Source organism: Fusarium flagelliforme (assembly GCF_020744385.1).
Source record: "Fusarium flagelliforme strain FIESC 12 MPI-CAGE-AA-0113 chromosome Unknown B0J16scaffold_3, whole genome shotgun sequence".
Lineage (NCBI taxonomy): Eukaryota > Fungi > Ascomycota > Sordariomycetes > Hypocreales > Nectriaceae > Fusarium > Fusarium flagelliforme.
In genome coordinates, this window is record NW_025763505.1 from 3,639,497 (window position 1) to 3,666,213 (window position 26,717).

General features: G+C 48.2%; 10 protein-coding genes across 10 annotated transcripts; 6 read left to right on the forward strand and 4 right to left on the reverse strand.

The window, feature by feature from the left end:
* The first annotated feature begins 3,311 nt into the window (after positions 1 to 3,311).
* Positions 3,312 to 4,912, forward strand: B0J16DRAFT_338882 (uncharacterized protein). The gene is made up of 3 exons (XM_046127494.1): positions 3,312 to 4,014; positions 4,066 to 4,440; positions 4,494 to 4,912. The coding sequence occupies exons 1-2, from the start codon at positions 3,600 to 3,602 to the stop codon at positions 4,422 to 4,424; spliced, it is 774 nt and encodes a 257-aa protein (XP_045985044.1). The 5' UTR covers positions 3,312 to 3,599; the 3' UTR covers positions 4,425 to 4,440; positions 4,494 to 4,912.
* Positions 4,913 to 5,439: 527 nt separating this feature from the next.
* Positions 5,440 to 7,062, forward strand: B0J16DRAFT_338884 (small acidic protein family-domain-containing protein). The gene is made up of 3 exons (XM_046127495.1): positions 5,440 to 5,691; positions 5,781 to 6,070; positions 6,123 to 7,062. The coding sequence occupies exons 1-3, from the start codon at positions 5,652 to 5,654 to the stop codon at positions 6,918 to 6,920; spliced, it is 1,128 nt and encodes a 375-aa protein (XP_045985045.1). The 5' UTR covers positions 5,440 to 5,651; the 3' UTR covers positions 6,921 to 7,062.
* Positions 7,063 to 7,362: 300 nt separating this feature from the next.
* B0J16DRAFT_383002 (uncharacterized protein) lies at positions 7,363 to 7,648 on the reverse strand (the record flags this gene model as incomplete). The annotated part of the gene is made up of 2 exons (XM_046131289.1): positions 7,363 to 7,427; positions 7,495 to 7,648. The coding sequence occupies 2 exons, from the start codon at positions 7,646 to 7,648 to the stop codon at positions 7,363 to 7,365; spliced, it is 219 nt and encodes a 72-aa protein (XP_045985046.1).
* A 484-nt stretch (positions 7,649 to 8,132) lies between these two features.
* Positions 8,133 to 8,553, forward strand: B0J16DRAFT_383003 (uncharacterized protein; the record flags this gene model as incomplete). Its single annotated transcript, XM_046131290.1, has 3 exons — positions 8,133 to 8,252; positions 8,302 to 8,428; positions 8,486 to 8,553. 3 exons carry the CDS (start codon positions 8,133 to 8,135, stop codon positions 8,551 to 8,553), a joined length of 315 nt encoding a protein of 104 aa, XP_045985047.1.
* A 38-nt stretch (positions 8,554 to 8,591) lies between these two features.
* Positions 8,592 to 10,868, reverse strand: B0J16DRAFT_108302 (stretch-activated Ca2+-permeable channel component-domain-containing protein). The gene is made up of 2 exons (XM_046121395.1): positions 9,478 to 10,868; positions 8,592 to 9,427 (listed from the first exon to the last, which is right to left on the reverse strand). Exons 1-2 carry the CDS (start codon positions 10,655 to 10,657, stop codon positions 8,745 to 8,747), a joined length of 1,863 nt encoding a protein of 620 aa, XP_045985048.1. The 5' UTR covers positions 10,658 to 10,868; the 3' UTR covers positions 8,592 to 8,744.
* A 563-nt stretch (positions 10,869 to 11,431) lies between these two features.
* On the reverse strand, positions 11,432 to 12,989 carry B0J16DRAFT_108314 (TB2/DP1, HVA22 family-domain-containing protein). Its single transcript, XM_046121396.1, has 4 exons — positions 12,490 to 12,989; positions 12,172 to 12,387; positions 11,962 to 12,083; positions 11,432 to 11,891 (listed from the first exon to the last, which is right to left on the reverse strand). The coding sequence occupies exons 1-4, from the start codon at positions 12,538 to 12,540 to the stop codon at positions 11,771 to 11,773; spliced, it is 510 nt and encodes a 169-aa protein (XP_045985049.1). The 5' UTR covers positions 12,541 to 12,989; the 3' UTR covers positions 11,432 to 11,770.
* Positions 12,990 to 14,357: 1,368 nt separating this feature from the next.
* Positions 14,358 to 17,563, forward strand: B0J16DRAFT_338892 (RFX DNA-binding domain-containing protein). Its single transcript, XM_046127496.1, has 3 exons — positions 14,358 to 15,229; positions 15,282 to 15,572; positions 15,624 to 17,563. The coding sequence occupies exons 1-3, from the start codon at positions 14,736 to 14,738 to the stop codon at positions 17,137 to 17,139; spliced, it is 2,301 nt and encodes a 766-aa protein (XP_045985050.1). The 5' UTR covers positions 14,358 to 14,735; the 3' UTR covers positions 17,140 to 17,563.
* Positions 17,564 to 18,482: 919 nt separating this feature from the next.
* B0J16DRAFT_108346 (Aspartate/glutamate/uridylate kinase) lies at positions 18,483 to 20,942 on the forward strand. The gene is made up of 6 exons (XM_046121397.1): positions 18,483 to 18,884; positions 18,965 to 18,984; positions 19,083 to 19,163; positions 19,239 to 19,566; positions 19,756 to 20,680; positions 20,736 to 20,942. The coding sequence occupies exons 1-6, from the start codon at positions 18,795 to 18,797 to the stop codon at positions 20,831 to 20,833; spliced, it is 1,542 nt and encodes a 513-aa protein (XP_045985051.1). The 5' UTR covers positions 18,483 to 18,794; the 3' UTR covers positions 20,834 to 20,942.
* A 406-nt stretch (positions 20,943 to 21,348) lies between these two features.
* Positions 21,349 to 24,635, forward strand: B0J16DRAFT_285050 (exocyst complex component Sec10-like protein). Its single transcript, XM_046124040.1, has 2 exons — positions 21,349 to 21,770; positions 21,827 to 24,635. Exons 1-2 carry the CDS (start codon positions 21,674 to 21,676, stop codon positions 24,499 to 24,501), a joined length of 2,772 nt encoding a protein of 923 aa, XP_045985052.1. The 5' UTR covers positions 21,349 to 21,673; the 3' UTR covers positions 24,502 to 24,635.
* B0J16DRAFT_285055 (kinase-like domain-containing protein) lies at positions 24,636 to 26,357 on the reverse strand. Its single transcript, XM_046124041.1, has 2 exons — positions 25,855 to 26,357; positions 24,636 to 25,806 (listed from the first exon to the last, which is right to left on the reverse strand). Exons 1-2 carry the CDS (start codon positions 26,075 to 26,077, stop codon positions 24,788 to 24,790), a joined length of 1,242 nt encoding a protein of 413 aa, XP_045985053.1. The 5' UTR covers positions 26,078 to 26,357; the 3' UTR covers positions 24,636 to 24,787.
* Positions 26,358 to 26,717: the final 360 nt, after the last annotated feature.

Sequence of the window (26,717 nt, forward strand, 5' to 3'; positions counted from 1 at the left end):
GGCCGATAGCAGGCTATGATGAAGCATACGCAATAGCTCTAGTACGTGGTCTTTACACAGTCAAGTGATCCAACGTCGTCGTGCTACAGGAAGCCTAGTTTTGTCTGCTATCAAGACTTGACTAGACTTCGTGGTAACTTGTAAGTGGTGGCAGGACAATGCACCACCCTTGGCCATAGAATCATATACTGCCTACCTAGTGGGTAGTCACAACTGACTGAATAAGTATGCAGTGCGGAGTTGGGTAGCATTCTTCCGTCTTTAGATGGCATTGAACGTTTACTACATTATGGTTGTGTAGTTGTGTGTAACTTGTGACTTCTTTGTGCAGAAGTGACTCTTGTGCCACAACCTCTAGCAAGCCCAGCTTGGCGGAAAGTTACTCAGCCAAGAGAGGAATTCCTAAATACTAGGATCGAAAAAGACCCTGGATTTGTGGTTGTTGCTGTGATTGTGAAGGGGTACGTTACCCGTACCCTGTACCGGATGCCTTATATGCAGGTGTGCTTTGGCGATGTTCACTCAGGTGAGATAACTATAATTGTACATAAGACAACCTTTTCTTGCTGTCAAAATAACCAATGGTTCCCTCTTTCAATGAGTTTACTCCTCATTGTTTGGTATAGTTGTTGTAGTTTGGGTAGGCTATGTTGAGGTCAAGGGGTGGAATATGCAGCCACTTTCACAATACAAATGAGTCAGAAATAGAATCACATCTCAGCTCTGGAATACTAGTCAATTTCATGACTGTGGAGTTTGTTGAACATTATATCAATTTTATTTAGGATTTACCTTATCATATCGTTTCCGTTCTGGTGTATTGGTATATTCGTCTGTGAATACGAAGATCTGTATATCTCTTATCTTGAGTAGACTTGTTTAATTTATGCAGTTGTCAAAAGCCCTGTCTACAATTGCTTGAGTTCTGTGACCTAAAATTACAAACGATCAATCATCTTGAATCAAAGGGGAGCCTTTGCCTTTCCATCTCAACCGATCAGTAGACGCGTGACTGAGAATGGCCCCCAACGTATCATGTTAAGGTTTCAGCTATCAAGGGACCTTTGTTTGGCAGCTTACCGTATAACAACTAAAGAAGTAACTATGACGAACGAGAGAAGAAACGGCGAGGCCGCCTCCCCGGTTTCAAATCTAGGTGAAGCTTAACACGATGCTACATTGCAAAGGCTGCCTAAATATGGTCTCGAGGTTATCGCAAGTACAGTGTATGGGCGTCGATCATCCGATATCACCGATACAACCTGTGAAGATGCCAAGACGAACTGAACTACCGATAAAAAGTCGTAGAGATACTTCCCGATTGGTAATCGTTCCTAATTAAATTGAGGTTTCCTGGAACTTTTCTAGCGACGGCAGATCACCAAATTGCGCTGGGTCACGCACGCCCTTTAGGAGACATCTAAGTACCTAGCGTGAGGGTTTTCTCCAAGTCCACATCTTCAGTATGACTCTTCATTTTATGCTTGCGGCTGCATAACTTTATTTCTTTTATGTGATACAGTAAACTTATACTGGTTCCTTCCACCCAGTTGAGTTATGTCATTGAGGGATGCTGTGCGAATGCGAACTCGTAATGGTTGTTACTCTTGTAGGGCTGAAGACTGTACAGTTGGTGTTCGGCTCGGAGTTAAGTTAAAGATAGGCTCAATCTTTACATCATCTATTCATCTGCCTGGATAATCTAATATCGACGTGTCCTTATATCTACCTATACATGGATATACGTAACGTCTGAGACAGGCCCTGATGTGGAAGCCTTAAGGCAACGATATTACCTACGCAAGGCAGCCCTTTTAGATAGTCACCGTTAATTTCAACGGCTGGGAGGAAAACAAACGGTGTGCAGTGTAGAACCGAACAAACAGATACAGTGTCCATATCCAATGGCAGTTATCGGAATTGGTTCTCTCGGTACTGCAACAACTCTTCACTGTAGTTCAGTTCCTATTAGTTGCGATGACTCTTATAAATCCCTGTCACGAATACCCCGGCACCCAAGATCCGGGGGTACCGGATCGACAGTGACATAATTACAAGGATTCAAAGAGACGAGTTCCTTAATTGTCCATCAATTGAATTGAGTTTCGCTTCTACAAATTCACAAAATACCTACCTAGTAGAGCTGAAGAGGTCCAAGTACAACAGATCATATCAGTTGTGCCGTATAAGCCACAATATCAGCATCCTGTTAATTGATTCAGGACAAGCATTGGCCTGACAGGGCTCCTTCTCTAGCGCATTCCTACCGTCTAATTCCCTCGTGGCATGGAGCTAAGCCTCTGTTTCCCCCGTCTCCGGCTCCGTCGTATTGCTCGCTCTCGGCCCATGATAGCCGTTTGCTCACCATTTCAGGGCGAGTGGCTTGGCAACGCTTCTCTACCCTACCGTTCATTCACTGACAGTGTAAGTGAACGAGTCTGCATGACATGATAACCCATGACAAGTTTCGAATGCACAAGACATGGGGCCTTACAGAGGATTCGCGTGCAGAATATACATACGTATTCCCTTTCTATTCTGTTCCTTTTTGACGTAGATATTGTACGTGGGCACATACGTACTGTGGTTCCCAATCCGTCCTGGTTAAACTTGGCCCGGCCCAGACTATGGGGAACGCCAGGGGACGTTTGTAAGTCAGGGACTGTACAGTAGGTGAGTGATTACTAGGTTCCTCGAGTATGACTCCTTCACCGTCATGGGTCCAGACAACTGCATGTTCCTGACGTACAGCAGTGAATCAGTTACTCGAATCGTAGACTGCAATAGTAATAGGATACGTATGCATATTCTATGCACCACGAGACCTCGCGGCCTCAGTCACGAAGGGGAATTTCGGATCTGATAGTGCTCTTCTTTCACACCCTTTATGCTTACACGCCCTTGCACTTGCATCCCAGGCTTAGGCTCTCGGGAATTATACTCTAACCACAAGTCTCTCCCCCTGTAGAATCCTCCTTGTTAGTCAAAACAAAAAAGAGGTCTCACCAATAGCCAAATTACCTACATACGCATTTGCCTCGTGCCCTCCTCGTAATCTCCATACGTCAATTCTGCCCTACCCGGCTGTTGAACCATCCATTACCTCACACCCATTTTCCAGGAAACAGTCAAACTCACCCCGGTCCTGGCCGATTCAATCGTCCCGCTGTCGCATGGGTCCTAGCTATTGGGTCCGTCAGGTACAGCCTATGATGGTCAAGGTTGTTTCGCTTTAGCTTAGCTTGTACTTAAAAGTTGTTGCCTTATAGATACATGTATGTGGCCTCGTCCCTTCATCTCGAGTTCTGTCTATATACTATTCTATACTATCAGAGTTAAATCGACTTCAAGATCAGATATTATCTATCAGCCTTATTATCATTTCATTCTTCAATCCTCAAAGTCTAAAGTTCAAGGTGCAATACCTTTCACTTAATTAGACTATATACAACTTGGTCCTCTTGAGCCCTCCAGTCTCCGTTAAACAACAACTTCAACTTAAAACAAGAACCCTAGATATAGATGGTCTCATACTATTTGTATCAACAATCTCGACATCTTGTTCTTCAACATCCCTATATATGAGTTTTTGCGAGTAGATGTCCTTGTCGCAACAGTCGTCATCGAATCTACAAACACCAGAAATTCAGATACAGAGTCCTTCCCCTGAGATCACAAGTCAAGAGGCACAACCAAAGGAGAAGTCAAAAGACAAGCATTCTCGCTCGTCATCAAAACTTGCACCACCGCATCGCAAGGGGTCATCTTCTTCAACTTCTAAGAATAAAGAAAAAGAGCATTCGTCGAAGCACCCACAAACCTCTGAAAAGAGCAAGATGGGTGGAAGTTCAAGACATAGTTCACATGGTTCTCACAGCTCCCACAAGAGTAGCTCCTCATCACATTCTTCCAAAAAGTCAAAATCTACTCCAATAGATGACCTTGACTGGGCAGATATCACAGATCCTGAAGAGAGACGAAGGGTCCAGAATCGGATCGCTCAACGCAAGTTCCGTAAGACCCCCCAGCCAAACAAATGTTTCCAGTAACTAATACGCAGTATAGGAGAAAAGGCACGAGAGAACAAAGAGAAGACTGAGCGTGATTCCAGGAATAAAGAATATGCAGGCAACAGCTATCGAATTCCCTCTGCCAGCGACTTCAGCTCCTATTCAGAACCCTCAGGCCTTCCCTGGGGTAGCATGAATATTGGCCCCTTGGTTGGGAGAAGCCAAGAAGCTGGAAGTCGACACAGCAGTAGCAGGAGAGGAACACACAGCGCGGACGATAGCTTTGCGACAGGATACGGAGCCTCACCGTCCTACAACACACAATGGTCGCAGCAAGCCTATGGCGAGACCAGTGGAGGAAATGAATTCTACTACGACGATTCATATCTGTACAACCCAAGCCCAGAACAATAGACTGGGACAATCGATTGTAAGTTCAACCCTCCTACAGTTCCAAAGACGCCGACTGACCACAAATACAAGGGAACATAGAAGATGCGAAGATCCAAACGATTGTATCACGATTAATGTCACTTATACGAACTATTACACACACTCTTCTCTGGAGTTTCTCTGGTGATACCCCACTCGCTCACGCAAATCTGGTGTCTTTGCTGGATTTCTATTCTTGGATGCGGCTGAGACTTTGAGACGAAGGCCAGGGATGGTCAAAAGGGGTGAAGAACTACCTAATTATAATGCTGAAAGATAGGAGACGAAAATCCCTCTTGTCTCTTTCTATTCATAGATTATGCTGTAACTTACTGTATACCTCACTCTGTTCTTGGCGTTAAAGATGGAGGCGAAGGAGGGATAAACTCCACACAATTGAACAGGCATTTAATCCTTTGAAATGACGAAGGTCTTTTTATTTAAATCTCTCAATGATGTGACAAGTCAAGGCATGAGGCTATGTAGTTCAGAGCATCGGCTCAGGCTCTACACCGTCGTGATTGTGTGTGCCTTGGGACGAGAACTGCGGTTTTAGATGAGAACAGAAGGTCACTCTAGACAGATCTTGCACGAGAGAAACGTAAAGTGGTAGCGACTGTATTAAGAATACAGGTACTTCAAGAATTACGATTGTATCCAGGCTCAAGTTTAAGATTCTCTGGTCGTCATAGCATAGTATCCCATATCTGAAGCATAGTAGAGGTGTTTCCTGGACACCGACATTAGCTGTATGACGACTTCGAGTAAAGCATATCAATCGTACTTGATACAAGTAGATTGCTTTTCTCTCAGAATTAGAGAGGGCCTTACTTGACGATTTTAGTCTGTCACAGGTCACAGGCAGGTACTGGCAGGAACCTGTCTTACAGACTCAAGTAGCGACTACCTAATCGGGCAATCACAGACTCCACATATATCGATGTGGCTCGCACTTGACGATTGAATCCCTGTCACCTTCTTCATCTACCGCCCGGCAGAAAAAGTGGCAATTCTGCCTCTAGTCGTGAATTCCGTGAAGCTATCGTCAATTCTTCTTTGCGCCATTCTTCACTGCCATCTCTAACCACAAGGCATTGAAACCTCTATCTCCATATCACACGAACAAGCTTACTGACTAGAGCTTGAGACTCATTTCCACCCATCGAGCCCTTTATCTAGTCTTTTTCTCGACACTCTCAAATCAGCACTATGGGGTCGCGCAATCCCGAGACAAAGGCCAAGGCCAAGGGTAAGTTCAATCCCAACTTGACATTTCTTTTCACCTTTTCCGCAACTACCCTGGCCATATGCCGAAATTTTATCTAATACAAGTGCCAGGCAACAAGGTCCTACAGGGCAAGGAGGCCATTCAAGAGGATCGCAAAGCCAAGAAAGTCGCCAAAGCGGAGAAACGAGCTCAGAAAGAGGCTAAGGCCAAGGCCACTGCTGAGGCTAAGAAGGCCTCTGGTGTTAAGAAGGATAAGTATGGACCAAAGCGAGTCGTCAATGAGGCAAAGAAGAAGCAAAAGCTCAAGCACCGCGCCGAAAAGCTAGAAAAGAGAGCTGCTGCGCTGCTCATCGAGGCTAAGAAAGCCGCTGCTCAGTACCAAGCTCTTCTCGATGCCGAGGTAAGATAGTCCCTTGGAGATGCATGTCCTGCATACTAATTGTGCCATACAGAAGAATGCGGCCGAGTCCAAGTCTGAGGAGAGTGGTGACGAGAACATGGAAGATGCCGATATCAACGAGAACGACAGCTCTTCCGACTCCGAATCTACATCCGACTCTGACAGTTCTTCTGAATCCGACGCTTCAGAGACTTCCGACGCCTTTGAGAACAAGGGTGGTGCCCCTGTCGAGCAGCAGCCTACCGAAGTCCCCGCCGACGTTCCCGCCGATGAGATCGTCATGAAGCACCGTCGATTGAGTAACGCTGGCTCCGAGCGAAGCCGCATCTCCGCCGCCGATGTTCCTGCGGCAGCAGAGGAGGAACCTGAAAAGCCCAAGAAGGAGAAAAAGGACAAGAAGGGAAAGAAAGAGAAGAAAGTAAGGGTCGTCGAGCCCGAGGAGGTGAAGGAAGAGGCCGTCGAATCCGAATCCGAATCCGAGGACGAGGAGCCCAAGGTTTCAGAGAAGAAGGCGAAGAAAGACAAGAAGGAGAAAAAGGACAAGAAGGCCGAGAAGAAGCGCAAGCGAGCGGCCGAGTCCGAGCCCAAGTCCAAAGCCAAGGACTCTGAAGAGCCCGCTGCTCAGGCTGAGAAATGGCAAGTCGACGATCTTGAAGGCGGTTCTGCTAGACAGGCCAAGTTCCTACGACTGTTGGGAGGCAAGAAGGCCGGTGCTACTGCCCCTGCCGCTCATGGCTCCAAGGGCGCTTCTGATTCCACCAAGGCCGAAGCCGATATCCAGAGGCAATTTGAGGCTGGCATGAAGATGAAGAACGAGGGTGGAAGCAAGCGTCGTGGTCTTGGCGCTTAATTGTTCAAGATTTCGGAATTGGTATCGGCTAGCATCAGCAGGTCAAGTTCCTTGTACAAAGGGCTATTGTTTTCATCTCACGGTTCATGGCATGGCGTCGGGTAGACAAAAAAGCAAAGAGATCAACCACTTGTTTTAATCTTCGAAAAGAAATTGATTTATGTTAAATTCAAATTGCGCCTAGTTCTCCCCGGGTTCCCTGTGATATCAAGACAGCTCCTCCAATGGTGAAATACAATACAGGTCTTGCCCCCTCTTGAGCTCTTTTGGACGGTGGACTGGTGACCCACGCTCGTCTATAGCTATCGCACAGCGCAAAGGCCGTTAACACCTCTTATACTCCAAAACATTGCGATGCCACCGCTTGAGCGAGACTTGGTGGGGGTATTTGTGTTGTTTGTTTTTGTGTGTATGGTTGTAATACAGATATCGAATCGAAAGCTTAACCGAAGAAGCGGGAGAGGCCCTCAAAGACGAGACCGCCGAAGATGACGAAGCCGAGGATGGCTAGAGAGGACGATGTTAGTATCTTGAACCGCTTTGCGACAAGAGCTTGGCTAGCTCGAGGACTTACTGATCCAGAACATAGAGATGGGAGACTTCTGAACCTTCTCAACGCGCTTCTTGACTTGTACCTCGGCCTTGCCCATCTTGTTCTCATTGACCTTGGCAAAGGCCTCGTTGCGTCGTCGCTGCTGGGGAGTTTGCGCCTGGAAGAAAGGTATCATGTTAGCTCCATCTCCATCATGAGATCGACAGTGTCGAGTCAGGGTTCCTCGAGTTAGCGACGTACCATCGTGTCTGAAGGTCAAGTGTTGACGAGTAGTAATAAAAATGGATAAACGAAAGGATTGAGATTGGATATATAGGAGGAATCAAGTCGTGGAAAAGCGAATTGCTTCGAATATGGAAATTGCGAGTGTTCAAGTACTAGCTCAGAGATCGACTAGGGGACAGATTTCAGAGGCCTGTAAGTTAAATGGGCTGCTAACAATTTTGGGGACATGTGTTCCTTTCCCCTTATTAAAGACCGCGTATAAATGGGCAGGGGAGGCAGGTACCGTGCTAGGGACTGTTCCTTCCGTCCCCCCACCCGGCCCCTCCCCCACTTGGTGTTCCATGCCGCCACAGTTCAAATGTGGCTGGTGCTTGTGTGATTGAAGCTTATCGATTGCTTTTCGAATGTTCAATTCATTACGGATACACATCATCATGATTTCCGCAACATTGACGAGGCTACGGCCTGCAATTGCGCCAAGGAGCGTGTATAACAGAGGCTTGCTCTCGGTCAGCAGAAGGACGTATGCGAACAAGACTCAGCCCAGCCCAACGGTACGCATACAAACATGTACACTTGAAGCGTATACTGATAAAGCTACAGTCCCAGTTCTATCGCACTTTCACACGACCGATCGCAAAGACGCTTCTTATCGCTGTTTTCACATATCAGCTTGCATACTGGTCGTGGTTGAAGCTTGAGACGGACGAGATCCGCGCTGAACGAGATGGTTGGTCTTGAAAGGGTGCTTGCGACAAGACGAGCTAGCTGACATTGCTTTTTGTAGCGACTATCGAGACATTAGAAACGACTATCAAGGAGTACGATGCTGCGACGAAGGCGAAAAAGGTTTAGAGTCTAGACCGAAGACGAAAATTGAACTGTAGAGCACGGAACAGTTGGGCTTCTTTCGAAGGCTGCCAAATCACGTATAAATCATCTTAAAATGGGTGATCATAATATGGTCAGGTTATTACAATACTATGTGGCCAAGGCATTTAAATCAACGCCGTCTAAACTCCAAACATACCCAAGAATATGATTTCTCATAGCGCCAACCAGATCATCAATGACACCACGCTCAGTATAAATGTACCTGGACGTACAATATTTGCTGCGCTGGTCCTCGTCCTCGCCTCGCCTGGGTAGTTACACGTTATACTAGAAGTATCGGGATTCCGCTGTGCATAGCTCACTTCGAAACTGGGAAAACCAGGTTGCGGGCACTTGAGACCCATAGCAGAGGGGCAAGACTGGACGACATCGTAGCAGATATCATCGCAAGGCAATAACTCCTTGTAAGGACCAGGGTTGACAGTTTCGTCGATCCAGGCGTTGCGTGAGGAGTTGTTCGCAGATAACGTGAGCCCCTTTCGAAAGTTATCAGGGAGTTCGGTTCCATTAGGGAAAGCCTGGAAAGCGTTGCGGACAACACTATGCCTGCCACCACCCATAACATCCTCGCAGCGAGGAATAGTGACGGTGCAGAGCCAGCGCTTATAGGCCTGGCGACAGTCATCACAACTCCGCGCGAGCGAGTAGCGCGACTCGGGTGGTGTTTCGCAGGGCATCTGCATCATAACCTTCTCAAAGTTGGCATACATCTCTCTGGCGTAATCATCATAATGTTTTGCCAGTGCTGTGTTGTTGAACTTCTTTTCATTACCTGGAACGGCATATTGTGTCTCGTTGCAGAAGTCGAGATTTGTGACCATCTTGCAGTTGGAGCCTGCACGGGTTAGTCGTGAACAAGATACCCGAGTTGTATTTTTTACTTACTGGATGATGTCTGAAATGAGGTGGCACGGTAGACTGTACCTCCTCCGCCTATTGTTTGACCAGCCCGCTTGCTGTTACCTTCTGGCATCTTGACAAGGATGCCAGAGTACGATGTACTGTGGTTGAGACCTGCGATCAAGAACTGCTGCTTGGGCAACTGGCCGGGTCCTCGTGTTGTAACACCAGTGGTAACTAGGTCATTGTGTCGTCCTGTCTTATTGCCGTTCGCCCAAATTTCAGCGCTCTGGGTAAGACCACAAGCTGAGTGTCGCAGGCCGTCAATGGACTTCAATTTTTCATCACCAACGAACAATTGGTAAGGAGGCGGTCTTTTCATAATCTGCTGAGTCTCACTTGAGTCCTCGGTCAAATTACTAGTAACAAGAAGTGCCGATGTTGAATCAAAATCCATCAATAACAGCCGAGCGGTACCGTTCTGGGAGTCATAGTTGTGGTAGTACTCGTCGAAAGATATCGCGATTTGATATTTCCAATCCCCGCTGTGCTTTTTTGTGATGTTTGGGGCCGCTACACTGATATAGATTGCATCAGTTGCATTAACAGTGACCATGGCTGCACCCTCATCGAAGGGTATTCTTTGAAGAGCAGGATTCGTCTTGTTGTAATTGGACGAGCTAGGGCACTTGATTTTACTCGATGTTGAAGTATAGAGACTGAGTTGTGGTGCTGTTTCAGGGTTGTTGTCCTTATCCTTGGATTTCAGTGTTGGTCGCGAGCAGGTATTTGCGGATATGTAGACAGTCTTGGCTTCTGCTCGGCGGGAGTTTTGATGACCAGACTCCTCCTTTCCCACATCCCTCGATTCATGAGTGTCGTCGCTCCTCTTATCATTGCCGAATAATGTCTTTTTATCCACGAGGTAACAGATAGTCTCTCCAGGACTCACTGGTCGACTATCCGGGCCATTGTTGGTCAGAAGCGGTTGTTCGGCTGGCGCACGACCGAGTATGCTACGATCGAATACGCCAAAGTCAGGTTCGTATATCAGATCGGATGCATCGCTTCGTTCGATCAGTAGTTCGGTATCGAATACGGAGTCATGCAAGAGTTCCGTTGCATCAGCACTTCCAGAAGCGCAGAGCAACAGACTCAACACTAGAGCTAGTGTGCACGTTATTGTCGATGTAGGTAGTCGTATTATGGGCGCATTGGGTATCATGATGGTGGGCGTTCCCTCCAGGGGCCTTCGCCTTTTCGCTGGGTACAACTTCGATCTAGTGACGCGCAATCAGGAAACGAGTGTTGTTTTTCGTAGCACGAAGACTGTTATCGGGATATGATCATTGCAAAATCTCCCAAAGTTGTGTTTTGGGCGATTCCGTCTTTATTGGCAAGCTTCAATCGAATGAATAAAAGATGAAGATTAAATCCCTAGGCAGTTCAGCCCAGGATAAGGTTTCAATGCTACTGCTGACATTGACGACACTAATTCAACACACCAAGCAGGGACTGACCTAGCCTCAAGGGGAAGTGAGGCGCAGTTATCCGTCTCGGGATACTGCACCGCCACAAACGGCTCTGCGGTAGCTGTATTCAGGTTCGTAGCGGTCGGGACCTCGGGACTTTTTTGGTCTGGGCGAACCCACGAACGGTTACAAAAAGCTTGGGCCATGCTAAAAATAAGGGATCCTTGGGCTAGCTGTTGACCAACCCAACTTGGGCGCTACGTCAAGGTCACGCCAGATCGGATCAGATCTTGGTCCGAGAGCTTGAGTTTGAACTACCAGTAACAGATTGAAGATTAGTGACATACTATACCTTTCTTTCCTTTATGTGTTAAACGTTGCATGAGTAAGGTGTAGACAACATGGCACGCGACAGTTGTAAAGTGTCTGACAAATTAGGGGACCTCCCGTCTCTTCAACACCGCACTGCAGATCAAAAAAAGTGAGGAGATGTGGGGTAAGCAAATCGACATAATCGCGAAACGTGTTCTCATGACACTCAAATAGAGCGTCTCTCAAAATAATTCTAATCAATACCTATGGCATTCATTCATCACCCGGACTGTGTCATACGACAAGTCCCCTTTGAGTTGAAACAGCTGCCCAATGCAGCGTGTTTACTTCTCACTCTCACTCTAACCTGTATACTTCATAACCATGTTACTAATCCTTCTCGTCCTCCTTCGAGTTGAACAGCTAGTTTGAAAGCTACTCCGTTCCTAAGAGACAACAATTTTTCCGTTCATATATAACCGAAAGTACTTGGTCCGGGTCACGCGGTGTACGCGAGATTTGGATTAGCGACCAAGATGCATGCCCAAGACCGTTTACTCGGTCTTGTCAAGGCCGTCAGCCTTGGCACGGAGGCCAGAGGCGGTAGAGCCAGACTGCTGGAAGTATCGGCCGATGGTAGGGGCCAGGAAAGATCGGAAAATGAGCTCGGCACCCCTATCCAAGTCAGTATTTGAACAAAATCCTTCACAGAGCGGGGCGGGTGCAGACCCGCATTGGAACTCACCGGAAGGCAGGGAGAGAGAGCCAGAGGAGGAAGATGAACTTGAAGACAAAGTAAAAGGGGAACCAGTAGACGACCTGGACGAAGCTCTCGATCACAGTGAACAGAGCGAAAACGACCCAATACTGCACAAACAGTTAGCAAACTTACTGCCACGCAAAAGCCGGTGAATCTCGGGATCCGCTCCGGCGGCTAGGAAAGAAGGCCACGTACAGTCAACCACTGAGTATCATCCTCCTTGTTGTGGCTAAACAGCGCACCGAGCGAGTAGTAGGTGGGAATAACGAAGCCAGCAAAGTTGGTAAGAAGCTGACCGCCGAGGTTGAAGATGATAAGGAAGAAGTAGAGAGCTCCGACACCGATGACGGCGTAGGCCTTGGGAACACCAGCCTGCTTCTCAAGGTTGTTGAGGGCGGGGTATTTGGAAAGCTAGATAATAGGAAAACAGTCGTCAGCATTTGATCTAAATCGTGCGGTTGCGCAATTTGTTTCGACTGCGGGAGCGAACACATTGCAGCATCAAGAACATACCTCACGGTCGAGCTGACCAAGGTACTGTTGAGCCTTGTCTTGAGCGGACATTGTTGGTAATGCTGTAGCAATAAGTGGTGATGTTGAAGTGTCGAGTGATGGTATAAAGGTAGAGTTGTAAAAAAAGACGTTGGAGGGGTTTGGTGTGAAATAGCTGACTTAGCGTCCAATACGTAAGAGGAGCACAGCACAGGTGGTAGAATGGAAGAGGTCGACTAATAAAGAGGCAGGGCAGCTTTTATCGCAGCGCTAGGTCCAGCTGAGATGGGGGGGAAGATAATGGAACCTTAACCTCCACTACCTGCTACGTAGGGTAAGTACGGTAAGTCGGAAGCGAAGCGGGAACAATTTTGGCGCGGAGTCAGTTGAAAGGAACAGTGTGTCACTGGCTTGTGACCCTGTACGATGAGGTACAATACAGTAGAGTGTGTGATTCTTTGTGAGGTGAGTTGTTAAGCTGATCAGTTTAGGGTGAGTGATGGTGTGCAGGTGATGTAGTTCGAATATTTAGTATTTACTATAAAATAACCCGACTGTCAATCTGAAGAACCTTAGAGGATAACTCTGTTTAGACTGGTTAGTATCCTGCTATCTATTTCCTCCGATGCGAAAGTTTGGTCATGTTCCAATGTCCATCTTCAACTCATGATACTGTAACTGAGCCACAGGGACTGTTCGTCATTGTTAGACTCAATGATTACGGGTATGACGCAAGGCACTTTGTTCTTCAGCGCTAATATACATCATCACATGTATACACACTAGCAAGAAAAACAAACGAAAAACAATTACATCATTTTATAGCTGTGAGTATGAACGCCACAAGCGCTCCAAGCAACACCAAAAGGGGTGTTGTAGGAGGCTTCATATCTGCACATGGTGAGTTCACCACAAACTTCCGGGACGAGGCAAAGCAATGCGATATGTGCCAAATAAATATTGTCTGTCAAAATGGTTCGTACGCGCGGAGGCGGCGTTCAAGTCATTCAGACCTGCTTGTCGACTGTCTTATGTGTTCCTCATGGGCATCGGATTGTGACTGTGATTATGATCTCGTGAGCATATCATATTCACGACTACCCTCTGGTCTTATACAGCAGAGCATGTGCCTTCTTGACATCTCACATCTCCCCTAGACAACTGGATGTCGACCAAGCACGTTGATCTTGGCTGAATCACTTATTGCCCGCCGTTATTCACGCTGCAATGCACAAGCAGCAGATGTTCAGGGCAACGGTCATGTCCCCCATAGCTAGGAGGATATCCGTTTCTCACAGCGAACACCTTTGACCGGGAATAGACTAGCAGATGCAAGCCTCAAAGACACAGATCGAGACACGATCGTACAGGACTGTATGCGCGACCAGTCAAGGCTCGTAAACCATGAGAGCAGGAATTTCGGCTAATTTACGGTCTCGAAATGAGCACCAGACAATCCAATCCGATGAAGCTCGAGTAAGACACGCCAATAGAACAGGTGGATAGCCTCCACTCGGATTATCTAATACAACGGACGACTTCGATAGGCTCGCCGGGGTCCAGGACTGTCTCCATTTCTCGTTGACCTCGCAACGACAACACAAGCACAACAACAGTTCCAGCAAAGACATCCTATTACCTACCTTCAGCACCGCGCCCAAGATAACCCGCGCAGCCCCTTGCGCGGTATTATTGTGATTCGTTTCTGTCGAATCACCCATCGCTGCATTTTTTGTTGTTTCTTGACATCGTGGTTGTGGTTCTTTTCTCCCTCGAGTTTCATTGTTGTTGAATCGGCGCATCCGGGCCCCCCAGCCAATGTTTGTTGTTTGGTAGCCCACAAATTCCTCGACTCTACCTAAATCAACAACGTCCCCGTCTCTCATCTAAGTACCTACCGTACCTATGGAGTGTGAGTAAACCTTCTCCCTGTTTTTATTTTACTTTGCTTCCTCCCCTCAAGCCTCCTCTGGCCAAGCAACAAACTCAATTCTCGATCCTCTCAATCCACGACGCGATTACCCTCGGCCTTAACAAGCATAAAACTTTCTTGTCCTCCTCACGCAGAACCTTCTCCTCTCTCCATGTCCAAACTTGACAATTGTTGACACATCCTTGGATCATCAGTGGATAGTATTTCAGCTGCTGGGCAAACCCAAGCTTTAACAGCCCGTTCCTCCGTCCGATCGGCCAGACGCCCTCTATCCCAGGCCTCAACAGCTTCACTTAATAGCCTCGAGCAACCAAGCTTTGCCGACACGCCGGACATGTACTCCGGCCAATGGTTGCCCGATGAGCATGCCGCCCAGATGCTGGCGCATACTCATGGTCACGTTAAAGATATGGGCGCTGCCCAGATGTCGACAGACGAAATGTTGATGCAGGCTGCGACACATATGCAGGGTAACCAAGACTTCCCCATGAATGCGTCTATGGGCCACCATCCCTTGCAATACCAACAAAGACAGCCTACGCAACGGCATCCCCTTCCCGCTGAGCAGTACGGCAACAATGCCAGCTTCACGGAGGGGGAAAGCCAATTGGCAGAACGCGATGAAAACGACGAAGGCGATTCTCTTATGGCCATGGTCGGAGCCCCGAGAGCCACGACAACTCGATCGAGCGCAAACAACGAGCTGGAAATGAGGCAACTGTTCGCTGCCAACAGACACCGTGCCCTCAATGAAGTGGCGCAAGAATTGCACGGCAATGAGAGAGGCCCCAACTCAGAGCGGACGCGACAGGTCTTTGCTATGCTTTGGTATGTAGCTGGTATATCAATCTATGACTGGGATGCGCGCTGACCATGATAGGATCAATTCGGTTTGTGCCACGGGCAAAGGATCTGTCCCTCGAGGACGGGTATACGCCAATTACGCTTCCCAATGTGCCAACGAGAGAATAACTGTACTCAACCCTGCTAGTTTCGGGAAGCTTGTTCGTGTGTTATTCCCTGGTCTCAAGACAAGGCGGTTAGGTGTTCGTGGAGAGTCAAAATACCATTACGTTAACTTCACACTTCGTGAGGAAGCCGATATCCCTGAACATTCAGTTCAGACGGCTCGCCCTACGTCTCAAGCTGCGACAATCACCCCGAACTTCAAGTCAGATATGGCCCTACCTCGCATTATGTATAACTACTAACCAACTTTTAGCCAATCGCCAGGCCTGCCCAACACCAATTTGAACCAAAATGCGCTGCTTTCACCTAATATCGGCACCGAAACGAAGCCCGTTGCAACCTCACGCCAATCCGGTTTCCAGTCCCACAGCCTATACAACGAACATATGATTAGGAATCTTGACAGCATCAACTCTACCAATACAAAGACCCAACTCGAGCTAGCTTTCCCTCCAGCGGACGAAAAACAGGGCGATCCTGCGGATCCTCTGCCTCTGCCTCCTATCGAAAAGTTCCTTCCACCAAACACCGATCCTGATGCTGCCAAGTCTTTATCAGCGTTATATCGCTCCCACTGTACATCGCTAGTCGAGTGTATTCGATACTGCAGGGAGAAGACTTTTTTCCATCTGTATACGTCTTTCCAGGGAACACTAACCATGCCCGTGCAGAAATTGCTTGGGAATCCAGCTTTGGCAGCTTGGATTGAGGAATGTGATTTTGTCCTCTATCAACGTATGATGACCATTGTCTCGCTCCTTACACTTCAAGTCGTGCCAAAGCAAGTGCTAGATGCCCTGAGGGCCATCTCGGATAAACTGGTCTACCACATTCGGGAGTCTTTCCAGGGCCAGCCCCAACATGTTCTTCGGGCCAAAGAAGCTCCTGCAACATTATTTGCTGGACTTCTCGATCGAGCACTCAGAGTAAACTTGACGGCCCACGCAGCAGCGAACATGCTTGTATCTGCCCCGAATCGCACGCAGATGTATCTGGATTGGATTCACATGATCCGAGTTCGAAAGGTTGCCGAGTGCGTACCCACGCGAGGCATGGACGACGTAGTGAATGCCCTCATTCACGATATACGAACCCTTCTGAACCCTATCAACGTGCCCTACGAAATGGAGATCATCACTTTCTACGGAGAACTCGGGCAACGTAATGACCAGTCATTGGGTGATGAGAGCAAGAGCTCTACTCCTCCCAATGTTCTGGAGCCCTGGGTTGATTATCTTAAACGCCTTCCCGAAAAGTTCCCTTACGCTTCGCACACCGATATCGTGTGGTGTATCGAGCGTATCGGCACAGCAGTGATGCGCGAGATCACAATGTCTGGAGGTAAGAGCTTCGGTTCTTGGTGGGTGACAAAGACATGGGTGGATGAGATGGTGAGCTTTTTGGTGGAGTCAGGAGGATTCATGAAGCAGAAGAGTAGCCATATGACGGGGGCCAACACAGCCACCACTCCTCCTCAGGCAGCGAAAGACAAAAACCGACAAAATTCCCGATACAGCAGTGGCAGCGATGAACTCAACCTAAGCAATGCGTCTCAGAACCAAGGGGAACGTGCGCCGTTTCCTCCCGCCTCCAACAAAGTGAATCAAAACTCGATGAACATGGGTGGCGGCGACATTCATGATGATAGCGGAATTGGGATTAGAACGCCTGAGGAAGACTTCCAGCTGGACAAGTTTGACTATGCCGGCACGGAAAACCAGGAGCATGACATGCTGACAGGAACGGAATTCGCTACAGGCGATATGTAGAGCATTTGACGCAGGGCCATCATGGTTGTGTGTTGTCGAGCTAATATGGAGGAGACTGGCGTTCCGGGGCTGGGACGGTTTATACCCTTTGGTGATTTAATGGTGTCCAGCAGTTCCGCAGAGAGAGGCCTGTCTTATTTTCGAATCAGACACGATGGGACGAGGGAACGAAGATACGATGATGGGTCTTGGGAACCTGTGTGACTGGCAGAGTGTCCGTTGGAAGACGTGTTCAATTTTTGTGTTCATATTATAATGCTTGGGATACGGAGTCGCAGCATAACAGTAACTGGGTATGGCGTTTAGGTTACCCGACGAATCTGAGGATTGGTTGGACAAGAAAGGGCAGGGCTGTCTGTTTAAGTATACTACCCAGTAATTGTTTTTTATGGGAAAATCCAAGTAATTTCTACTGATCTACCAACAATGGTTACTGGCCTTGTTCCTATTTGCATCTCTTTTCGACTATAATAGTCGAGTTGACAGGGCAGAGTTCTGAGTTTGATTGGTTAATCAATGCTGTGTACGAGTGATCTGCTATTGATGAGATGACGAGGATGGATCTCTTGATGGGTAGTCATGTCACTATAGTCTATCTATATGCTTACCTGTCTAGTCCTACGTTGTCTTGTCTTTGGATTTTCCCCATTGAATCAAGCCAATAGACTGTATGACTGTAAAGCAAAAGCTTCTATAGTGGTATATGCCTCTCATATGGTCTCTCGGTTTCTCTACTGGGGTCATGGTCTGGGATTGCTCAGTACTAGCGCTGTGGAGAACAAAGCCAAACCAAGAAAAAAAGAAGGGCCAAAGCCGAAGACGGAACATGGAACCAAGGCCGAGTCATACAGAGGTAGAGAAATACACGGTTGGTAGCTTCCTTACCCTTGTGGATGAGCTGTTATTCGGAGTTCACTTCGGTCCTGTTTCTGATGACTGTGCAATGGCATGACAGAGTAAATAGATATAAGGATGATCTCTCATCGTTGATTAAGCTTTTTTTGCCGTTCGTAATTATTGATACGTTGTAAGAAACAAGAACTCTGTTGTTGGTCTTGTCGACCGCATCCAATTATCTTGAACCTTGTCTCCGTTCCCGGACGGGCTGTACATATTCATATTCAGCTTTCGACATTGGTGGAATCTTGATACAATATTTGTATAACCTCAAGGACACATCCACACTCAATATTCTTCTTCTTTAATCTTTCTTATTATATATTTATTCCAAGATCAACCCTGAGGCATACACAAAGGTTACCGACACCACAACCAACAGCTTTGAGTTGGCCATTTCTATTAACAAACACATCATATCAGCTTTCTTACATTACATTACCCCAGTGGGTTCATTCTCGTTTGAGAAATACGGAGGTGACTCGGCGCTTGTCCGTGGGTACTTCAACTCACTGGCTGTACTGTACGGACGGCATCGGTACCTTAATTTATTAGTGCCTCACTCAATTGAGAAACTTTTTTTTCCCTCGTTCGCTCTGTTACTCAGCCCGGAAAAAAACGAACTCCACCACCGCCAACAGTTCATCATCAGCAACCGCAACGCAATTACTAGCCATTGAATTGGATCCACGTTGAAAGGATTTATTTTCTTGTCTGTTCTCATCTTGTTCTTATATAATACACGTCACACAGCGACTATGGGAAGTCTCTCGTACAGCAATTCGCCGTCCCTTGGCTGGGTGGTTCAGAAGTTTGGTGGTACAAGCGTGGGAAAGTTCCCGGACAAGGTTTGTTACTCCCTCTTGTTGATCCTCGGACAAGAATTACCTCTGTTGTTTTATATATGGTGCTAACAAAAATGTTCTAGATTGCAAAGGATATTGTTAGGTATGAAATCACGTTATGAATTATGAGTATTGGAGAAGAGCATGGAATGATATTGCGGGGAGATGATTCAGAAAAGTCATGTCTGACATTGTCAATAGAGCCACTTTGTCTCAGAACAGAGTCATCGTAGTATGCTCTGCGAGAAGCACGGGTAAGAAGGCCGAGGGTACCACAAGCCGGTAAGTTTTGCTGATCTTCTCCTTTACTGAAAAGTAATGGGAATTGGGGTTGATTAAAGACTGACCGTGAAATAGACTATTGGCTGTTTATGTCAAGCTGAGAGGTGTTGGTGCTGCCATATGCTCCGATGAGGAGCAGCAGAACGAGTTGGTCGAGCAGGCTCGCGGTTTGATGCTCGACATTTGTAACGACCATGTCTTTGCCGCCGAATCATTCATCCAGGACCAAGCTCTCCGTGAATCTCTCATCCAGACCATCAGGGATGAGTGTCAGGAGCTGGTTGAGTATATCGTGGCTGCTAAGCGATTCAACCTCGAGATCAACTCAAGAGCAAAGGACCGTGTTATTAGCTTCGGTGAAAAGTTGAGTTGTCGCTTCATGACGGCCCTTTTGCAGGATGTGGTGAGTACTCATTTGAATTGTGCTGCGCGAATTTCCAAACCCCCTGGGATACATCCAGTATGGATAATTGCAATGGAAGGACCACATCTTCCTCCATTCAAGGACATCCGGATGTATCTCTGTTGGGGCAGGACTCTCATAGCATGCACTCACTTATTTGCTCTGTTCAAATACTAACATCCAGCGTAGGGCGTTGAATCCGAATACGTCGACCTCTGTGACTCATTCCACTATGATGCCGCAGGCCGTCTCGACGACAAGTTCTACCGCACAGCTTCTGAGGCTTTCACCCGCAAGATCATCGCTTGCGAAAACCGTGTTCCAGTTGTCACTGGTTTCTTTGGAAATGTCCCTGGCAGTCTCATCGATGGTGACATTGGCCGTGGCTACACTGACCTTTGCGCCGCTCTGCTCTCCGTTGGCGTCAAGGCCGAGGAGCTGCAAGTCTGGAAGGAGGTCGACGGTATCTTCTCAGCCGATCCCTCCAAGGTTCCCACAGCACGCCTGCTCTCGTCTATCACTCCCTCCGAAGCAGCTGAGTTGACCTTCTACGGCTCAGAGGTCATTCACCATCTTACCATGGACCAAGTCATTCGAGCTGAGCCTCCTATTCCAATCCGCATCAAGAACGTCAAGAACCCTCGTGGTAACGGCACCATTGTTATTCCTGATCGCATGCGCACTGCTAGCCACCAGCTTACACGCGGTTCACCTACCCCCAAGCCTGAAGCCGACCACCGAAAACCCAAGCGACCTACTGCCGTCACCATCAAGGACCACATCAGCGTCATTAACGTGCACTCGAATAAGAGATCGATCTCGCACGGCTTCTTCGCCCGTGTCTTTTCCATCCTCGACCACTACTCCATCTCTGTCGATCTCATTTCCACCTCCGAGGTGCACGTTTCTATGGCCATTCACGCGAGCAGCCAGCAGGTCGAGGCTTTTGGCAAGGCCACCGAGGAGCTTGCTGAATGCGGTGATGTGAGCGTACTTACCGATATGGCAATTCTGAGTTTGGTTGGTGCTGAGATGAAGAACATGGTTGGTATTGCAGGACGCATGTTCTCTACTCTTGGTGAACACAACGTCAACCTCGAGATGATCTCTCAAGGTATGTATCTGCTTTGATATATTTATGTGAAGGCTAAGCTAATGCGACTCAACAGGTGCTAGTGAAATCAACATCTCTTGTGTGATAAGTGCACGGGATGCTACTCGCGCTATGAACGTGTTGCATACCCATCTCTTCACCTTTCTTGAGTAAATGAAATAAGGATGCGCATAGCATAGCACAGGTGGCATTTTCATGCGGCGGGAGTTCCATTGGTGCTTTTGAGCAGTCATGAGTACTTCTCAAGCGGGTATTGGCTATCACATTTCATGGTGTTTGTGGCGTTTTGCTGGTAAAAATTGGTATAGAGGTAGTTAGTATTTATGGTTGGATAGCATTAAGGGACGGTAAATGGATTTACAATAGTAAATTACCCAACCTCCTTGTTTATCAATGGATATAAAAGAATATATATAGCATTCATGATAACAATATACACTGTTGTTTGCATTAAAACGTGCCAAAATGAGAGGATACAGGGTAAGCTTTAACGTCTTAGTGGAGATGATGAAGATGGTCGGTCCCTCACCTGCCGTTGATGATGCGGGGCATCTGCAGATTGCGATACCCCTGTCGGAGCTAGAAACACGGACCGAGCAGCAGCTTCTCTTGGTAGGTACATATAAGTTGGCCAACTTGAACCTGGTTACCTAATTACCTCCCAAGGTACTACTACTACTATCTTTCAAATAACTCACCATCTCGGGTTCTTGCGGCGAACATCATCGAACGAGAAACACGACCCCTCATAAGCAACTCGCAAGCTCGATTCCCCATCCAATGTCGGTGTCGCTTTACATGCAGAGTCCAGCTGCCACTTGCTAGACTAGACTACTTCAACTGGACGACCTAACGGATTGACCGCTGCCTCATGGCATCGAACAAGATACAATTGATAAGTGGACCACGAGGAGAATCGCGCCCGGAAAACATAATCGAGGGCGCTGCATACTAGACAACGACCGAAGTCGCAGTACATAAACACCCTCAATCATGTATCGTTCCAAAACGGGTGCTGCCAACCGGGGCAGCATCCTGAGCACTCTCAAAGCGACCGAGATGCTGGATACAAAAGCCAGTCTTCCTGCGGGTACGAAAGATTTTGCGATGACGAGAACAAGCCCGTGCGACTAACATGATGGACAGAGATCTTGGTCACCATCCTTGACTACCTCCCAGTCGCCGATCAGATGCGCTTCGCCCGAGTATCACACCGCATGCGAGATATGGTATACGACGATACACGATGGGTTTCCAGATTAAAGAGCATGGATTGCTGGGACGAACTCGAGGCCCGGCGTCGATTCGAAGAGGCGGTGCGACGAAGACGAGAATCTGCCAACATCGCGGCAAAACAGGCCAAAGGAATTGCGGTCCCTGCGCAATCTGCGGGAACAACGCTGTTCGATGCGTCGTTAGAGGAGGCCAAGAATCGTGCTATGGCTGATATTCGTGATGGGTTCGAAACAATGGCGGTGGGGGCTTCAACCAACCCCGACGAAGACCCCGCGGCATATTTAGATGTCTTCAAGAAAGTGAAGAGTATTCGAGGCGGCGCAAGGCATGAGTATGGTAAAATCTACGGTGCATTGGCACCTTTCTACTTTGATCTTGCGCGGGCCAAGTCTCATGCAGATCCCATCATCTTCCAGGCGTTTCGCGATCCGGAGAAGCAAGCGCAGATGCTTGCTAATCTAAAGAGGTTCGCTCATAGTGATTGGTCTCCTGGATGTCATGACCGAGAAGAGAAACTCTCAAGTATGATGGGAATTTTTGAGAGTGCGGTCCTTCGAGAGTTCGAGCAAGGTTACGAATTCTGGGATGTGGACGGTCGAATGCATCGCTATGCACATGTCCTACATACGCTTGACGGCGCGACAGGGGGTGTCGATCTCTTCATTCATAAGCACCCTATCTTCAACGACAATGAGTTATTGGTGGTCAACCCCATGGACTGTCTTAACCAGGCGACAGAGGAGGAACACATCGTACTCGAACCTTCACGGCTATTCTTCGAGATGCTGCTTGCCAAGGTCAATGAGCAAGCTTCAGTCATGGAACGCATCTTCCCCGAGCCTGCAAAGGTATTCTGGATTTTTGTGGAAAAGGTGAGGGAGGATATTATCATGGAATATGCGACACCGTTATTCGATGAAGCCCACGAACGGACTATGGCAGCCTATCTCAAGGCTGTGTCCGGTGTTTTCGAGCAGACACTACTATTCTTCCAATCGCTCACACCTCCTGAGGGATCAAAGAGGGATGTTAAGGAGATGGCAAAGGAGCTTTCATTGCGCGTCTTCGAACCTCACCTCGACCTATACCTTCAAGCCGAGTTGGAGTTCTTCACAGATCATGCTGAGACGGAAGTCGCGACTTGGGAGAAGAAACTTTCCGAACAAGATTCGACCCTCGAGTCTTTCTACATGTCAAACATCAACCGTTCGGCCGATAAAAAGGACTTTTTAAGTTCCTTCAAAAAAGTCGTCATGATGCCAGTTACTGTCCTCCCCAGCTTTCCCAAGGGCTCTCCTTTTGCAACAAATAAACCTTCGTCGACAAAGCCAGCAATATCAGCGTCTAAAGAGTTGAATGGCACACCGTCGCTAACACCTCAGCCCTCACGACCTGAGACACCTAGCTTAGGACTTGATGGCCGAGGAAGCCCTTTGCCTGCTCAGGCACCCACAGACGAACTCGCAGCAAAGGCAGCTATCATGGCATCAAAGCTGGAGGGTATCAAGTCACTATTTAGTATTGAGGTCGCGCTCAATCTGGTGCACGCTGCCAAAACCAGTCTGGGCCGTGCTTCTGTCTTTATTAGTCTTGGTGGACAAGCCGGAGGAGAAGCGCGAGAACAATGCGCGACCATGTTCGTGGTGTTGCTTCGCATTCTCGGACAGAAGCATGTCAAGACGGGCTTTGACATGGCTGTTGACCACCTGTCGCACTATAACCCAAGAGAGGTTAATGATCACAACAAAGCGGGCGTGGCACCTCTTGTTACTTTTATCGAGCTTGTCAACGTAGGAGACTTGATATCGCAGATGATTGACGTCTTCTACGAGCAACAACTCGCAGCTCCTAAGATTGCTGACCGTAACGATTTCTTGGATCCAGCAGGTCTGGCCAAGAAGAAGTTTGAGCAAATGCTCGATGAGAGTGTTGCTGCCGGTCTCAATAAGGGTATCGATGTCCTGATGGACGAGGTTGAGTATCTTCAGGGTACAACTCAACCACCCACAGACTACAACCCAATTGATCCCTCAGCCCCTACCTCATCCTCTGCCTTTGGCTCTGGATTCGGCGGTGGTTCCAGCACCGTTGAGAAACCAGCCGCATCCGCTGCAGAGCCTGACATTGGTCCTACAGCCACAGCCAAACGTATCGTTGAGCTTGTGTCATCACACACGAAAATGTTGGTTGGCACAACTGACAAGTCTATGCTTGATGTGTTCAACGGTGAGGTTGGCCTGCGCCTCTTTACAGCCATCTGCAAACATCTTAAACGCCAACGTATCAGCACCGAGGGCGCAATTACTCTCATCGCTGATATGAACATTTACTACGAGTACATTAGAACCCTGCGCAACGCAGACCTGCTCGCCTACTTTGCCGCCCTGCGCGAGCTAAGTCAAATCTTCCTTATCGATCCACGACACGCGCGCGAAATGGCCACGGTTATTGCGGATGGCGACCGTTTCGGCGGTGTATTCCGTGCTGAAGAAGTTTACGAGTATGCGCAGAGGAGAGCGGATTGGTACCAGGTCAGAAAGAGCGTTGAGAGAGCTATGTATGGAATGGAGTGCTCGCTCATGTGAGCAGTTCGGATGAACACTATTCGTTTGGATATATTTATGAGGAAAAACGTCGATATTATGAAGAAATGTCAAGGTTGAGTGTCTGGGTAGGAGAGATATCAACGATCAAATTTACGAGTATGAAGGATCTGAGTGTCTAATAGAATTCCCCATTTTGAATCATATTGTACTATTTCTAGATGTGCGTGTTGCTCACCTTGTGCATTACCAAACGCCAAAGAATGCCCATGAATTACATGCCATATATGTCATATGCCCATTATGCCCGCGCCGAATCTACTCATGTCTATTTCATACCACCAAAATCGAGCTTGCGAGCAACCTTTGATCCTCTGTCGTCGTCAATCACGCCTGGGCGGCGCTTGAGATCAGCACCCATCTTGTCATCGGCTCCTGCACCGCCCTTGCGAGGAAGGTCCTGCTTGCGTGTGGGCTTGGGCTCAGAGTGCCACCAAGGGTGCTCAAGCATACCGCGGGCAGTGATGCGCTTCTTCGGATCCAGAATAAGGGTCTTCATAAGCAGGTCTACACCATCAGAACCAACCGTGCCGAATCGCATCTCGTACCAGTCCTTCCCACGCACAGGGTGTTGCCCCGGAACAGCATAGCCAGGAAGTTTAGTAACGCCAGGCCAGATGTCATCTGTCGGGGTGCCAACGAGCTCGCAAACGAGACGGACTTGGTCGAGATCTGTATTACCAGGAAGATAGGGCGCACGCATGACGAGCTCGGCAAAGACGGTGCCAACGGACCAGACATCGACTGCGCCGCTGTAGTGCTTCGCGTCGAAGAGCAACTCAGGAGGTCGGTACCATCGGGTAATGACGCGCGAGGACATGAGCTGATGGGGATCTGCGAAGCTGCGCGCAAGACCAAAATCAGCAAGCTTGACCTCGCCGTCATCCGCGATCAACAAGTTGTTTGGCTTGATATCACGATGGAGGACAAAGTTCTCGTGGCAGAACCAGACCGCACGGGTGAGCATGCCCATCCAGGTTTTGATATCTGCAGCACCGTAACGGACGGATTCGGTATCGCGGATGAGCATTTCCAGGTCGCCTCGTGGCAGGTACTCGAGAACGAGGTTGAGGTTCTGGTCTTTGGAGGAGAAGACGGAGAGGAGAGAGATGATGTTTGGATGAGAGAGCTCCTGAAGATGCTTCAATTCGCGGACGGCGTCGGGGGCCATGCCTTCGTCATATTCCTTCTGGACCTTGATCTTCTTGATAGCGACGAGGGTGCTGGGCTTTGAACGGAGGTGGCCCAAGAACACCACGGCGTAGGTACCTTCACCTAGCTTCTTGCCTAGAAAATTTTAGAGTTGATCATTATGAGTTGTCGAACGTTTCGTACCCTTGACATATTTGCGCTTCTCTTCATCGTTCATCTGCTCCGCGAGATCGAGTGTCGTAGGGATGCTCGTAGGCGCAGGCGCAGAAGTAACAGGAGGCATAGGCGTTCCATTGGATGACGAGGTTTGCGAAGTGACGTTCTTGAGGGGCGAAGAGATCGCGCGCCCGAGGGTTTGCGCCTGACCGGCCTCAGCCGTATGTGTTACTACTGGTGAAAGCGCCATGTTGGATGCAGAACAAAGCGATAATCGGGAAAGGAGCTGGAACGGCCAGCTGTAGCGCTATAGAGAACCCTCGCGAGGGTGGGGAACCATGCGGAAGTTACAGGCGGGTAAGTGAGCGAGTGCGCGTTGATGCGCAAAAGATGGACGTGATTCGAGGTTTGGTGTTGGGGTTATTGAGTCGATGATAGTCTAATGGAGGAAGCTTAAGATCCAAGCTTATCGTTATCGGAAATTCGAGATCGGGACGTCGGAGCTTGAGATGCCGATGCATCGAGGTACGTACCTCAACCCTCGACTTACACGAACCTCGAATATACATCTCGCCTCTCATTCTTGTTACCTTACCAACATGTTGAGCACGCGAAAACGAGGATATCACGTCCCTATTTTGCTACGCGATCGTGTTGGTACTTATGCGTGCTTCCTCCCAGCAACAAGTGGCAATATGCCATAACGCCTTCGGACTCCCCTCAAAGTATATACGTGTCGTTGCTAGAGCAAAGTTGCTCTTCGCGAGTTATATGAAGGCATCGTGAGGCATATGATCCGACTCTTAAGCCTCAATGACCTGATGACGAGTCCTATATGGCTCTACTGGCATTGCCACCACAAAGGAACTTCGATATGGACGTGCTTCCCC